Source organism: Betta splendens, chromosome 1, assembly GCF_900634795.4.
Source record: "Betta splendens chromosome 1, fBetSpl5.4, whole genome shotgun sequence".
Lineage (NCBI taxonomy): Eukaryota > Metazoa > Chordata > Actinopteri > Anabantiformes > Osphronemidae > Betta > Betta splendens.
This window is the reverse complement of record NC_040881.3, coordinates 8,193,262-8,209,017: the sequence shown is the minus strand read 5'-3', so window position 1 is coordinate 8,209,017 and position 15,756 is coordinate 8,193,262. Positions and strand designations below refer to the sequence as shown.

The window sequence follows — 15,756 nt, the reverse complement described above, 5'->3', positions numbered from 1 at the left end:
TATAACATTACATTACTGCTCACACATCAGCAGATATATATCAGTAATGTCTATTATTGCTATCAATACCAAATAAACATAAAATAAAAGGAATCAATGTATATTAATGTATAAATTAAAAGTACACAATTTGTTGACTTGAATAGAGCTTTACAGTTTACAGATACTTCATAAATGTATCAGAAAGTTCAACTGAAGCTAAGAACAAAGTACTGATGCCGATATATTATTTATTACCTCTGTAATATGGAGGTACTGTAAGCGGATGGCCACACTGCTGCAGAGCGCGCGCGCGCGCGTGCACGCCCACCAGTCGGTCAGCGTGCTGCTGGCCCTGCCCGCCTGCCAGAGAGGGGAGTCGCGAGCGCTGCTGGGAACTACATGGTGCTCAATTTTTCAAGATGTCGTCGCTGGAACAGAGGCTGTCGCGGATCGAGGAGAAGCTAAAGCAGGAAAACGAGGATGCTCGCCGGAGAATCGACCTCAACATCGACATGAGTCCACAGCGGACACGTCCTAGGCCGAGTGAGTGTCCACCGGGGAGGGACGGGGTGTCGGTAACGGCCAGAATAGCGGGGGGAACGACTGGAGAGGCGGGCGGAGGGAGGGGGGGGGGGGGGGGGGGAGCGGGGGTGTTGCGCTGCTCCTAGCTACTACATGCTAACGGGCTAGCTACATAAACAAACACCGAATCGGCTCGGTCCCTCCTTTTTAGGGCAAATCGCCGGCTTAACAGCTCGTGCGTTTTATTTTGGCGGTTAAACACAGCGTAGAACCGCGAGGCGCTGTCATCTAGTATCTCGCTGCCTGTCACGTCCCGAAATCTGTTTTGATTCTGTCCTGTCAAACATGCTAGGCTAGCAGGCTAGCAATCTCAGTGATAGTCGGTGGCAGGCCCCGCGTCAGTCTGAGAATTAGACGCCGTTTCTCAGTCTGCTTGTTAAATATTGTAGACGTGACGTTGCTGGTCACTTCTACCGTTTCACACAACTTTCAGCCCGTTTTTACGCCAATGAGTCCCGCGGAGGAGTCGCACTCTGCCGTGTTTTGACCCTCGTCGAAACAGACGCTAATATGTGCGAGCTATCGATCTGACCGCTAGCTAACGTGAACGAGCGTTCGGCTTCAGCGTGTGTTGTGGGCACGTTTCACTTAGTAGCGCAGTGTTACTCCTACATTTGCTGTGGGCCCCATTCAATAAAGTCCCCCTCAGTTTCCAATGAACACGAAGTCTGTGCGCAAAGGAGCGGTGAAGCAGTGACTGGGCCCTCGGACCGTCCTCCGTTAGCTCAGCGGCTCCGTCCGCCGCGGGCACGTGCAGGGAGAAGCTCCGTAATAAACGACACAGACAACTTTTAGAACTATTAATAATGTTCGACTGTCAGTCGTTCATTCTTACAGATCTTCACAGCTCTTTTTACCTAAACGAGCCTCTTGCCTCGACTGTTTTGAGGTTAGACTTCCTCTCAAAATAAACACTGGTGGTGTTTTGGCTTATTGATCAGATCAAAAATTTTAATCCATGAATCCAAAGTATATCAGACAATTTCTCCTGGAACTGCTGACGCCATCCAGTATTTGGACCTACACAGAAATTAATAGACCTTTGAAGCAAAGCTCTTGAAAACTATAAAGCAAAACTGACGTGGAGCAACAGAAGAGCTACAACCACAATTAAGCTGCAAACATCCATATGCATAACTTCACAAACAGTAAAATATGTGGTCTAGTGCCTTCTAAGATGAAGCTGTGATAGCTTAAGAGCTGACTCAGTAAAAACAGACTGAAAGCCTGCAAGCATCCCATAATACAGCACCATCTTCATCTGATAATATTGTGCATGAAGCTGCCATTGCCATAAGATAAGGTAAACCTTTATTTGTCCCACAGTGGCGAAATTTCAACGTTGTGAAACGCTGAGAGATGAATAAAGAAGAGAGAAAGCCAGCAGAGCAACTGAGCAGGCTCAGTGGGTGGGGAGGTCATGCAGCATTGAGAAATGCATGGATGCACTGTTGATTTTTGATCCCTGGGTCAAGACAAGTAACTTTCAGTAACCATGAATCCAGTCCATCAGATTTCTATCTTTTGGTTGAAAGAACAAGCAAAATCTAGGAGAAGCTGTTTTTTTTTGTTTCCCTGCATTGTTAAATGATGCTGCGTGTGTGTGTGTCTGTGTGTCTGCGTACACACATGTGATCGTCTCAGTAGTACAGTGCAGTAATGTGCGTGTGTGTGTATATTTTCTTTCCTCTGTCCAGTCATCGTGATCCAGCTCAGTCCTGCTCCAGCCCCCTCCCAGCGTGCAGGTATCATTCAGTCCATCACTCTTCCTGCCACTGCACCCTGTGTCCCCCATGTCATGTCTCACCCCTACTTCTCCTCTATCTCCGATTATCTGACATATCCTATTCACACATCTGTGATATTGACCCATAAACATATGCTAATGTCCGCTATTATAAGACAGGCAGACCTGTACGTTTTGCAATGGTGTAGTTTGAGCACAGCATCTGCTAGCGGACTGTAACCGCCTATCAGTGCTACTCCTCACTAACCTGTTTCAGAGTTTTGTGCAAATGTGTCATTTACATTCAGACAGAAGCCGTGCATCATTAAGTTTACCCAGTGGCTGTAAAACTCAATTTATTCTGAACAGGTATATATTTAATAGGTGCACACTGAGTTTCAGCCAAACCTGTCAAATTGTCTGTTACTGACATATAAGCTGCAGGACCATTTACACCGACTGTTGTGGATCCTTAAACATTGTGGCTTAACCACAACTTATAAGTATCTTCCTCCTCTTTATAGACAACATCTGTCTCACCTCTAGAAGTCTTTGCTCTTTGTCGTACTCAATTGCCTGTTAGCTTTCTAACCAAAAACAGCCACGTCTGAAACCAGTCCCTCACCAGTGCTGGTATTTTAGTCCAGCCACTTTTACACCTCCTCTCAAATCACATCCTCTCTCCACTCTTCCATCCAGTATCCCCTGTCTGAGTGTGTGTGTGTGTGTGCGTGTTAGTGTGTCTGTGCCAGTGGCAGGGCAGGGCAGAGTTGGTGTGTGTTGATGGTCACAGTATATATGTGTGTCAGATGATTAACCCATTTTGCTGGAGGCAGAGAATCACGATGCATGTGGCTTTTCTGCACGGCACGATGTTTTGGGTTGTGTTTTGTTTGACACAGTCTCTAATCCGGCATCCCCACTGGTTCTTCTGCAGGACTGCTGTGAACACACTGGCTTCTCTTCCTCTCTCCGTTTCCATTGTGTGCTGTCTGAAGACTTGCCTTCTTGTTTCAGACTGACCTCGGCTTAGTCTGTGCTCTGCAGTTTGGGCTGTATATCTCCTTTTGTGTTTTCTGTCTTTCACGTCGGACCGTTTGATGTTGTTTGTGTGGTGTTCGTCTCTTGGCATCCCTCCCTCGTCTTTACTCCAGCAGCAACACTGTGAGGAGGCCGTTCAGCAGTATCTTTGTGTCTGTCTTCACTCTGTCTGCCTGTTTATCCGTCCATCTGAAGCCAGCCAAAATTGCAGATGCGATATGTGCCAAAGACTGCTTGAGTCTTTATGCCTCTCTACACTAACGCCTCCTCGTCTTTACTAAATGATTCTTTCCTTACAGGCTGAGCCATTCACAGGTGACTCATGGATACAAACTCCCACTATCGCTGTCAGAGGGGTTTTCATCCTACTGCTGCAAAAACAATTATAATTACTGTAGTCACAACAGTGTTTTCGCTAACTCATATTGAAGTTTATGAGCTGTGTTTTATGTTCAGTATAATAAAGTTAGTTAAATTTTGTCCACCAGGTTTCGTGACAAATGTAGCTTTAATGTTAAATTATGGTTAATTATAATTGGGTTAAATTTTCATTACTCTGGACATTTATTCTTTTGGTTGTGATAACATTATAACTAGAATAAAAAACTGACATTGGTAAACAGTTTGATTGATTGGTTAAATTTTAAGTATTGTTTCAGTCCTGAGATCAGTCTCATTGGTGAATGCAGTTTTATCATAACTACCAGTATTAAAACCAAAGCCTGGAGCTCTAAAGTACAACCCTGGTAGTGATAAACATTTTGCCTTTAGCTACAGGCAAACTCTGCTATGTCTGTCTGCCTGAGAATGATGTTGCTTTTCATCAGATATCACTGGCCTGTTGGTTTAAACGTTAGTTTGGGATGTCATCGAATCAAAGCCAAAGCTGTGACTCTATGGGGGGGTTAATTGTAACACATAGTCTAAAACTCTGCAGTGAAAGAACTTACCAGAGACAGTTTGCCTGGTTGTCTTGGTAATAAACCCGAAATAACAGATCATTGTTTTTCTTTCAAATATTTCCTGTGTAACTGTATCAGTTCTCAGTAATTGCATGATAACTTTGGCTTACTTCTTCTTTCTGTGTCTAATGTGTCATCCCTCCCTTGCCCTAGCGCTCCAGCTGCCACTGGCCAACGATGGAGGCAGTCGTTCTTCGTCTTCAGAGAGCTCTCCTCAGCACCACCCCTACCCCAGCCGCCCACGACACATGCTCACCCTGCCCACACCTCCTTATGGCCTACAGAAAAGTCTAGAGAAGTACGTAGACTCTCACACACTTGCAGATGTTCACGTCACACAAGTGAAATCTAGTAGGTTGTTATAGGTCATTTAGTGTTTGTTTCTGAATTTGTGTGTTGTCTCTACAGTGCAGAAATTGACCAGAAATTGCAGGAGATCATGAAACAGACAGGTTACCTTAAGATCGACGGCCAGGTAAGATGTGCACACGAAGACACAAGTTTTTGTAGGCCTTTAGGGTAGAAACACCTATATTAGCTCATCATGCACCCAATAAGATACTACTCGCTTTATTGTAGTTTTCACGAAAGGCACAACTGTGCCCCAGTTGTTTCCTCATGATACTCAGAACTGGTCCATCTTCATCTTTGGAATAATATTTACTTGAGCATGACCCAAACTCTTGTTCTCCCACAGCGGTATCCGGCAGAAGTGACAGACCTGATCAGTGAGGGGGAGATTGGCAGCGGGACATGTGGACAGGTCTTCAAAGTCCGGTTCAAGAAGACGGGTCATGTCATAGCTGTCAAAGTAAGACCTGCATGGACTTTTTCTTCTGCATTTCAATGTCTTTTTGTTCATCTGCTCTCTTCTGTGCACTATCCTTTGTACCGTGTAGTTGCAGATGTTTATAGATTGTCACATGACTGAAATCGGATGATGGCTCATAACTGCTAAGCTGACGACTTTAGTCACAACATCGTCAAGAACAATAATGTGGGAAAATACCGAGCTGAAAATGAGTGACACAAAGTTAGAAGACTGTGTTTTAATTGTGAATAGCTTGCTAACACAGTGGCAGTAATAACCCACATACTGCAACAACCCTCCTATTTAAGCAATGACTTAATTGCAGCCATCCATGCTGTTTAACAGTTGCACAGTCAGTCAGCTCGCCAGAGGAATCTGTGTTCTGTTATTTCCTAATGCCTTGTTTCTCTTTACACATACAAAGCAGTGTTGTGTGTTTTATACGTTAGAATGCAAGCAGAAACCTTAGATGGAGGATTTTTCTGTGTGTGTTACCAGCAAATGCGCCGCACAGGAAACAAAGATGAGAACAAGAGGATCTTGATGGACCTGGATGTGGTGCTGAAGAGCCACGACTGCCCTTACATCATCCAGTGCTACGGTGCCATTGTTACTAACGTGAGTTTCCCATAAATGCGTCACTGAGTTCCTTCTACAGTAAATGCACTTGTATTTGTACAACCCTTTCAGAACCGGTAAAGGTTGTGTGTTTATTTACATGTACAGACAGATGTATTTATTGCCATGGAGCTGATGGGAACATGTGCTGAGAAGCTGAAGAAGAGAATCCAAGGCCCCATTCCAGAGCGAATCCTGGGAAAGATGACTGTGGCAGTAAGTGGAAGAAAAGATGGGAAACTGGTACATTGTCAAGGTTGTGTTGATTTATGGACTTATTGTGTCTGAATTTCTGCTCCAGATAGTTAAAGCGCTGTTGTACCTAAAGGAGAAACACGGCGTCATCCACCGGGATGTCAAACCCTCTAACATCCTCCTGGACGCTAAAGGTCAGATAAAACTGTGTGACTTCGGTATCAGTGGAAGACTTGTCGATTCCAAGGCTAAAACCCGCAGCGCTGGCTGTGCGGCCTACATGGCGGTAAGAAAAAACAACATAGCAATATGAAGTCATTACTAAACAAGAACCTGTTTCATAACTGCCTTTTATTGCTGTGAAAGTCAGATTTACTTGCAGTAAACGTTGAGGATTTGTCTTTCTTTGTCTGAGTTTGTGTTGGAAGATCAAAGGGCTCATTTTATTAAATCTCTCCTGAAACCTAAAAAAAAGTTATTTCTTCATGTCACTTCTCTATTTACATACATTTAGTGCTATCAATTCAGCTCAGATAACTGGATGAAAATAGATGTTATGAGAAAGAAATAATCATATCTCCACAATGGTGATAACTGGTTTTGTATCTTGCAGCCTGAAAGAATAGATCCTCCAGATCCCACCAAACCCGACTATGACATCCGAGCAGATGTGTGGAGCCTCGGCATCTCCCTGGTAAAAGAACTCACTGTATGGATTAAAAAGCTGACATTTGAATAGTAACAACAGAAGGAAAAGCTCGACCCTGTGCACAATTCATTATAACATGTTGAGAAGGGGTGATGATGGATGGGAGTTCATGAGAAGGAATGTGTATATTTATATACTTGTTTGTCATTTTAATGAACAGTCTCTGTTTGAACAAGTCCACTTGTTGCCAATCTCACCGAGTTCTTGTCTCCTCCAGGTGGAGCTGGCCACAGGCCAGTTCCCCTACAAGAACTGTAAGACAGACTTTGAAGTTCTGACCAAAGTGCTGCAGGAAGATCCTCCTTTGCTGCCTCTTAGCATGGGATTCTCCCTTGACTTCCAGTCATTTGTCAAAGACTGGTGAGTTTAAATCTCACTCATAAATTATATTATTACTATGAATTTATCACTGCTTCAATTTGTGTGCATGTCTTTTCACAGCCTTACAAAGGATCACAGGAAAAGGCCAAAATACCACCAGCTTCTGGTACGTCATCGGCCTTAAAGAGCAGTATAATACCAAGTGATTCCCAATATTAAAATGTAACTCACCTCATGTCTGTGACCGTCTCTCTCATCCAGGAGCATAGTTTCATCCGCCGCTATGAGGTGCTGGATGTGGACGTGGCGGGTTGGTTCCAGACGGTCATGGATCGCACCGAGTCACCTCGCAGCAGTCAGTGTTACAGCCATCAGCACCAGCTCCACTCGCTCTTCAGTAGGTAGCCTAGCCTAGCGCGGCGTTAGCTTAGCTCTACGCTAGTCTAGCCTACCTTTAGCTTTGCCAAGCCCAGACACGGTCTGTTTTAGTCTGGCCCAGCGTCAGCAGCTAAGCTCAACGTTAGACCTAGCCGTTATTCATCTGTCCACCGGAGCACCCGAAGATCGCCCAGAGAGACTTGCGACTAGATGGAGAACTCTGGATGAACAGATGGAGTGACGGACAGAGATGGACTGATGGATGTTTGACACGTGGTTCTTTTTATCAGTGTGTTGACTGTGGACAGACAGACGGGGAGGGCAGAAAAAGGTGAACACTGCAGTTAGCGCTTTGATTGACGCACTGTTACATCTCGTCACACTATCATATCACGTCACACCAGCGCGTGTGTAACAGCCACACACTTCAGTACAAACTTATATTTAACGTTTTTTACTTATTTGTTAGTATGCTAACTACACGTCTGTCTCCAACACTGATCCATCAGTTGGATCAGTGGTCAACAGAGTAGTCACTACACACTGGAACGAAGCATCTGCTACATTAGCAAACATTACCTGCTCTTGTACATAAACATTATTAGGACACATCAATGTCCGTTGCAATTATGATTCTTCAGGAGTTCCTTCTATTACACATTCTCAGGCTGTATCTGTGTGTGTGTGTGTGTGTGTGTGTGTGTGTGTGTGTGTGTGTGTGTGTGTGTGTGTGTGTGTGTGTGTGTGTGTGTGTGTGTGTGTGTGTGTGTGTGTGTGTGTGTGTGTGTGTGTGTGTGTGTGTGTGTGTGTGAATGAACATCACTGTGTGTGTATTAAATTTCTCATGTCTTCTCACACTACACCTCTAACACACAAGAACAAAGTAATCAGATGGCAATGTGGCAATGTTTAACATTTAGGATAGAATTACTCAATATAACGCCCACACATTATTAGTGTCATTTTTTCTATTTAAAAACTGCATAATTGGAAAAATAATGCAAAATAATAACAAAAAAATTAGTGCTGCATTTTATCTTTGTAGAAAGGTGTTTTTTGTGTTTTCACAAAGGTGAATTGGTTGAAATAAAAGGGTAAAATGTCGGTTTAGCAGAACATTTGAGAAGGTGTATGAAGGGAGTCGTTTGGCTGTTGGTCAGTAGTGAAGGACTGAATAACTGAGTCACTAAGTGCTTTGTTTATTGAGACAAGGAGCTTATCTCATACAAAGAATATGACTCAGCTAGATCTTATTACCTGTGGAGCTTTTCTCTGTTCGTCTACCTCTTCCATTTCGTCCACCTGTCTGCCTCTGCTGTTTGGTATGATGCAGTGCTCCATAGTGTTTCCAGACCAAAGGCTGTTTAGGATGTTGGAGGCTGCTCTGCAAGATGTTGTATGTTAGGACAGAACACAGTGGATTCTGCGTATTTTATGAACCTAAGGCAGAGGTTTCAAACAGCTGGCTGGGGTCATTAACGTTACCCTTTCCCTCTTTGTGTTTGTATTCATATGCAAGGAATCCCTTCACTTAGCTTTTGATTTTTATTAATAATGTCTTCATTGCATGTAAATTAGAAGTTAAACAGCACTAATAAGAAAACTGAGAAGACAGTCAGTACAAGCTGAGTCACTCTTAACAAACTGGAGAAATGAGTGTGTAGCAAAAATGACAGAGCTCCAGGAGAAAACAGTAAAACCTTGAGCTCTAGTGTAAAGTAATAGAACAGTATAATTAATGTTTTTCTTAACAGTCTTAACCAGAGAATATTCTATTCACTATTTAGATAAGAAACCTTTTTCGAACAATGTAAATCATTATCAAAATGTTGTTTCAGATACTTTTCTGACAGTCAATTAATCAAATAATTGTAGATACCGAATACTGGCAGCAGACTTGGAGATGTTCCTCAGCTGCACAGTGTGTGTAGTTGATCTCTATACTGTGTATGTGACCCCAGCCCTCTTCAACAGGTGGCCCCCATGTCATTCGACCTTGAAACGTTTGCTCGAAGGCACACGCCTCAACATTTGCTTGAAGCTATCATGCATAGATGTGCTTCATGAGCACAGGTCTACTGAGTTACAGAATCCCACTGGCTTCTCTGCTGCGGGGCCACAGCCAAAGCCTCCCCAGCACGCAGCAAACCAAATCACCGCTAGACACAGAGAGGTGAGGGAGACGAGGGAAGTGTGAGAGAGACGGATCCGGGCATGTTGTCAGAGTTGGACATAGAGTGATGATAGGAAAGGAAGGGAGGGAGGGAGTCAGGTGAGAGGAAAGACGGGGAGAATCGTGAGATGGGAGGTCAAAGAAAGTCAGAGATGGGAAACAGGAAGTTAAGTGATGAAGGTGATGAGTCTCATCAGGTTCTAACAGGACTGTGGAGCTCTGAGAAGTTGTTCATTGTAAAAAGCTTTCATGGTGTTACGCCAGCCTGTCCGTTTGATTCTGAAGGTGTCGTAGCACGTTTTTATGCTAAAGTTCTGTTGGAGCTGTTATTTATTACATTTTACTGCTGCTACCTTGTATTGCTTTAGACGCTGCTGTCACCTCTTTTCCCCAAAGGACAAATACTTTATTTCTTTTTCGTCAAAGCCAAATAAGTGAAATAATGCAATGTCTGTGTGTGTTTGTGTGTGTGTGTGTGTGTTACCAAAAAACAGAAGAGCAAGTGTGAAGAGGGCAAAAGCATGTGAGAGGTGGTGAAACAGATCAGATGAGTAGAGTGAGGTCACCTACACAGAAACACATACCTCACCTGAAGCGTAGCCCTGTGTGTACAGGAAGTAGTTATCACATGTATCACATCGTCACACTACAACTGTACAGAGTCAATGTGGGGGGGGGGGGGTCTGTCTGTCTGTCTGTCTGTCTGTCCTGAGCCTTTTCTCAGTCCATCCATCCCTCCGTCTGTCCACAGATCAAACACAAGCTTGACAACCTTGACCGTCGCACCAAAGGTGTCCACAATTTAAATATACAAAAGAGCCACCTTGTTATTGTTCTGACTATTGTTATTGATATTATAATTGATTACTCTTGGCTATGGTATATATGCTCTCTCTATAGCTAGTGGGAGAGCGGACGTGTATGTGGGGGTGTTCTAGCGTAGCAGTGCCATGTGTGTCGTATGCTAAACAGGGGAGACTGGTGGACTAACACACGACAAAAGCCAAGCAGAAAAACCTGCCGACTCATCTTTCTTTGTGAATCCAACTCACCTGGTCTGTGTCAGGAATTCAGCTTGGCTCGGCTAAGTGTTCATGTAGCTCAGCTGGCCGATAGGATTTTACTGTGATGCCGTGTCTTGTCCTGTAGACAACCCAATTTATAACAGTTGCTATGTCAGAGAGAACAATGAACAAGAAGCCTTTTTAGGAATACTGTTTTTTATTGTCCATGTGTAGCCTTTTTAATGTCTCTAGTTTCAAGTAGTGGCCAGCCTGCTGTGGACAGGCCTCAATAAGTCCAGTAGAAGTGCTCCAGAAAAGCAGTCTGAAGCCTTGGCTGCTGCTGCTGCTGCTGCTTGACACAGGCCCTGTGAGCAGACGTTGGTATGAGTTGGCACCGCTTCGTTAGCTTAGCGTTTGTCCACTTTTAATCTCCAGGACGTGACCTGGAACTGATTTGAAGCTGCTGTTGGGTTTCCCGTTGTCCCGCTCCCAGGGCCGCTCGGGGTGCGACTGCTCAGCCTCCCTGCTGCACCTCTGTGTAACCTGAATCTGGTGCTTAGCGTCCATCAGCTGTACTGCACTGCCAGCGCAGCCCGAGGGGTTTGGCGTTAACACACTATTTGTGTGTGTGTGTCAGCTGGACCCAGTCTCCCACTGTCAAAGTTCTGTCATAAAGCTGATGTGTATTTTATTACATGTGCACACACACACACACACACACACATTCACTCCTGACTGTGCTGTTGTATGGTGTGTTGTATGTTCCACTCAAACACCTCGTTCAAACACACACACCAAATGTACAAAGTTCTCCCAATCAGTGCTGGCTGCTGCCAACAAGTGGCTTTATGACTTTATGTGTATATTAGCTGCCAGGCACGAGGCGTCAGAAAGCTAGTTCACAGCGAGAACCTGCATCGTGCCTGGCACCGAGCGTGTGCGTGCGTGTTCGATGACCCCATCTGTAAGTAAACCAAATATCATTTTCACTATGCAGTCATTGAAACCATGTCGGCTTGCTTCCACTGGGCAGAGCAACCTCCTGTACATACACAGATCTATGGACAAGCTGGCGTTGGCGGCCGTGACCGGTCCTCGCCCTCCTTCCACTGCGTTTCACCCATTTCAGCTAGGTCACAGAGCAGAGCCTGAGCAAGAGATGTGTTTTGAATGAGCTGACAAATATTTAAGGATTGTATTGGGGGGGGGTTAGACTGGGGCTTGTAGTTCGGGGCAAGATACAGATCAATGCTGTAAGTATATCGATTGCATGTTATTGTCACCGCTGTAACTGCCATTGTTTTGTTTTCTTTTGAGACAACGATCGGTTCGGGTGGGGATGCACAAAACTTTATCCTATTTATGATTTGTACACATACAGTGTATTGTTTCTGCAGAGATGTTGAATTTGCTGTTCTTTTAGGAAAAGATACACTTTTATGCCTTTTTCTTTGATGTTCTCTGTCAATTTTGCAATATGTTTTAATTTGGACCCGTCTCTAAACGAAGAGGAGGAGGAGGAGGTGTTTGTTAGATCCATGTCCTATTTCCTGTGTGTCCTCTTTCCCAGTTAGGTGCGTGAGCGAGCGGAGTGTGTGTTTGTGTGAGATGTTTATTGGTTTACCAAAAGTCTTTATTGATGGTGATTATTATTGTTGTTATTATTAATATTATTATTTTTATTATTAGCTTTTATTTTGGTCCATTTATTAGTTTTTTTTATTCTGATTACTATTATTATTATTATTATTATTGTTGTTATTATCATTATTATTATTATTATTCAGGGCAAAGATGACACCAAATTGAACAAAGACATATTTGTGATCCCAGACACTGCAAATGAAGAGTGTCTTTCTTTTGCTGGTGAGGTGGAGCAGCCTGTTTGTCATCGTTACGCTGTAGTGTCTCTCCATCTTATTAAACCACCGCCACCTAAAGATAAACTGAACTGAGAGTTTAATAGTATTTTGTATTACTGTTATTATATGATTTTTTCCTTTGATCAGATATCATGATCGATTTATTTCTTGTTACCCCAGTTTGGGTCATAATTTGTGTGCTGTTTTATTCTTTTCCCTCCATCCCTTTTATTTTTTAATTTGCTCTTTTTTGTGATTATTATTATTATCAATATTTTTTATTTTTTCTGGTTTGTCTGATGCTGTAATAATGAGCTGATTGGTCAAATACCAGAGCTTTTTTTTTTTTTCTAATGCTGAGACTGATGTTGCACTTGCGATTGGCTCATTTTGGTTTTGTTTTGTGTTGCAGATTTGGGATTGTTGTGCAGAAAGGAAAATATTGTGTGTTTTCCTTATTTTCTTGAAGTCACAGCAGTTATTTTATCAATCATTATAGATCTGTGACACAGAGCAAGATAATTATTCAACAGTGTATTTTTTTCACTGGTATTTATTTATTGGTTATTTGTATTTTTTGTTTGTTCTTATGTGTATTGCTTTTTTGTGTGGAGGTCAAGGAGGACCCAAGGTAGAGGAGTAGTTTCTCATTGGCATTTTATCATGTGTACAGAAAGCAAACTATTGTAATCAGTCGTCACACACTAACAGTCTATGAAGCGACAGACGATTTAATTAAGATTAATGGCTTTACTCTTGTCAGATTCTGGACATTTATTATATCCTTTACTGTTCACCACCTGTAATTACTAAGATAAACCAACGGCACCATGTTGAACTCATTGCCAAGAACTCAGTTAAAATTCGTGGAGAGTTTTTAATCATTCTGAACTGAACACCAGATTTCATCTGATCCACTATGACAGTGGCCCGAGTGGCTTGTTGGTAACCTCCAGTCTGTTAGTGAGGCGGGACTCGCCTGCTGGCATTGGTGGCTGTTGCATGAGTTTGCTGGTTTGCGGGGGGGGGGGGGGCTCGTCTTTAGTCACCACTGTTACAGATCAGAGGCTTCTTGTATGTACGTCACCGTGGATTTGTTGTCTGACAGTTGTATCAATCAACACAGCTTTACTGCCTTTTTCTTTCAGGCTGTATTTTATCCCCCACCCCCCAGTCTCATTTCAAAAAGAATAAATGCCATTATATTGTGAATACCTCAGGATTTTTTTGGAGAAAAAAATAATAAAACACTTAAAAATGACATAAATAAATAAAAACTCATAAAAAGTTCTCATGTCTTTTGGTTTCTTTGGTGATAAGACACAGTTACTGGGATTTATTAATTATTGGAGATATTAAAGTGATGTAATGACACTAGATGATATTTATAATAGATGAATGTTGAATTCTCACTTTCACAAAGAACATTCCACTTTACTGACTTGGGGTCAATGTTTTTCAGAGGACACTAACAGCATCTGTGAGCGTCAGATGACCTCCATTATTCACGTCATACCTGCACCGGCAGTAATCTCACCCACACACACTCAGTTCCAGTGTTGTCCACAGCAGGGAGCAGCACTCCCTCAGCGCTGCCCCGGTGGCTGCAGGTTAGCGTTGTAACGCAGCATCTGAATCATCTGCGTGTTGTGCTGAGGCAGCAGGTAGAACGTTTTCATCTGGTAACATGAAGACGTGCCCAAACTTGCATGAATAAGCTTTAATGCACAGCCTCTGACAACAGTCGTATCTGTCTCTTCCTCGTGCTGCCTCCCTACTTTCACCCTCGCTGATATTTACCACAATTACCAGCACGACAAGACGTGACTTGACCAGACTCTGCTTTTGCTCCTGTTTTAAGTAGGAACAAAAGGGATCATGCAGAGTTTAACGGATTTAAAACACAGTCATTCTAGTTTTGCCACATGCAACACTGGCATGTTGGAAAAATGAGCCCCTTTTTCCCTTAGATAATGATGATTGATATGTATGTATATATTTCCCTGGTCTGCAGTCAGCTTCACCTGGAGTGAGGCTGCGTTCTGTGTGAAGGCTGCAAATATGAGCCAACAGGATGATGACGGAGCGAAAGGAACGCAGAAGCTGCTCAGATGCAAGCTTTAACAACTCCCATGTCACCTTACAGCTTTTACTTGGAACCAGAGGCGTGCGCCGGATCTACAACCGCTGTTATAATCACATTTACTTACTGCTTCTTCATCTGATCTAAATCTAATATTAAATCATAATCACGTAAGGCAATGTAAACTTGAATGTTCCAGCAAATATTATTCAATATTTGCTGGAACATTGGGAAAGCAGCAGACATCTTCTGTCCAGTAGTCAAACCTTTGAACGTAATGATATATAAATATTTAAAACAGTCTATTTAAATGAATTACTTTTTTCACATAGTAAGTAAAAAACTAAACCGTCTCCATACAGTGCATACTGACTGCAACAGGCTTCGTCCTATAATCGCATAAAAAAATCACACATTTATTTGTTATGTTACATTTTCTACAGGGATAAACCTATGTGCACGTCTTGTAATGCTAGTAGTCCTCCGGTTCTATTCATGCTATTACACGCAGTCAGCCAATGTTTGATGTGTGACTGAAACAACAGGGCTCCGGGTAATGACTGGGTTTAAACAGAAATTTCACACTGCAGGAAGAGGATCTCCGCTCCAGACCACACCTCCACCCACCTCCCCACTCTGCAGCCTCCTCTATTCTGCAGAACTCTTCTTTCTCTGTCTGATCTCTGACCATATAAGGTAGGAAAGTGAACTGGAAGCTCATTGGTGGATGCAGTACAGGTAGACGTTTTCCCGTGTTCGGGATACATTACACCTATGTTTCTCTTATTTCAGGTATTTTTTTTATTATTTTCTTTGTTTCTACGCGGCAACAATACTGAAGTGACCTTTGACCCCGAATCCGGGCAAAATATGTATTAAGTGTTTGAACCCACTGACTGAAAATGAAAACATTAAAACATCCACGTAGCCCTGCGGTTCATCTTCTTTACATGTGGTTTTGTAAACTCGTTGTTGCCTTCATAAAAAAATGTACAGAGAAATTGCATCAATATTTTCTGCATAATACAATTGAATAACTTTTTAAAAATAACATTTGATCAAACATTTTTAGACGCACAGTTTGATTCATTCCGTATCGCCGGACTTACTTAATAGCAGCATGAAAATACTTGTCTTGGGGGTTTGTTAATGTTGGATTGGGACACACACGCAGCGACGGCCCTTATTCCAGGAGTTTACGTCTGCCTTTGAACGCAGCATCCAACTCGGTGGGGGCGGGGACTTCCACATACCTGCGAAAAAAAAAAAAATCAAAGGTGCAGCGCGTCCGTGATCCAGAGCCGCGCCT

The 15,756-nt window shown here is 43.0% G+C and overlaps 1 protein-coding gene and 1 long non-coding RNA gene across 3 annotated transcripts; one reads left to right on the top strand and one right to left on the bottom strand.

Moving 5' to 3' along the window:
* The first annotated feature begins 281 nt into the window (after positions 1-281).
* On the top strand, positions 282-13,654 carry map2k7 (mitogen-activated protein kinase kinase 7). Of its 2 annotated transcripts, XM_029164324.3 has the most exons (12): positions 282-525; positions 2,262-2,309; positions 4,447-4,591; positions 4,702-4,768; positions 4,991-5,104; positions 5,603-5,722; positions 5,831-5,938; positions 6,024-6,203; positions 6,531-6,611; positions 6,844-6,986; positions 7,068-7,113; positions 7,209-13,654. In XM_029164324.3, exons 1-12 carry the CDS (start codon positions 402-404, stop codon positions 7,350-7,352), a joined length of 1,320 nt encoding a protein of 439 aa, XP_029020157.1. In that variant the 5' UTR covers positions 282-401; the 3' UTR covers positions 7,353-13,654. The 2 variants fall into 2 exon arrangements, with proteins under 2 accessions (XP_029020157.1, XP_029020164.1); XM_029164331.3 differs by lacking the exon at positions 2,262-2,309 and having other exon boundaries at positions 290-525.
* LOC129604272 (uncharacterized) lies at positions 13,370-15,679 on the bottom strand. Its single transcript, XR_008695037.1, has 2 exons — positions 15,557-15,679; positions 13,370-15,423 (listed from the first exon to the last, which is right to left on the bottom strand). It is a non-coding gene; the product is annotated as an uncharacterized LOC129604272 (long non-coding RNA).
* Positions 15,680-15,756: the final 77 nt, after the last annotated feature.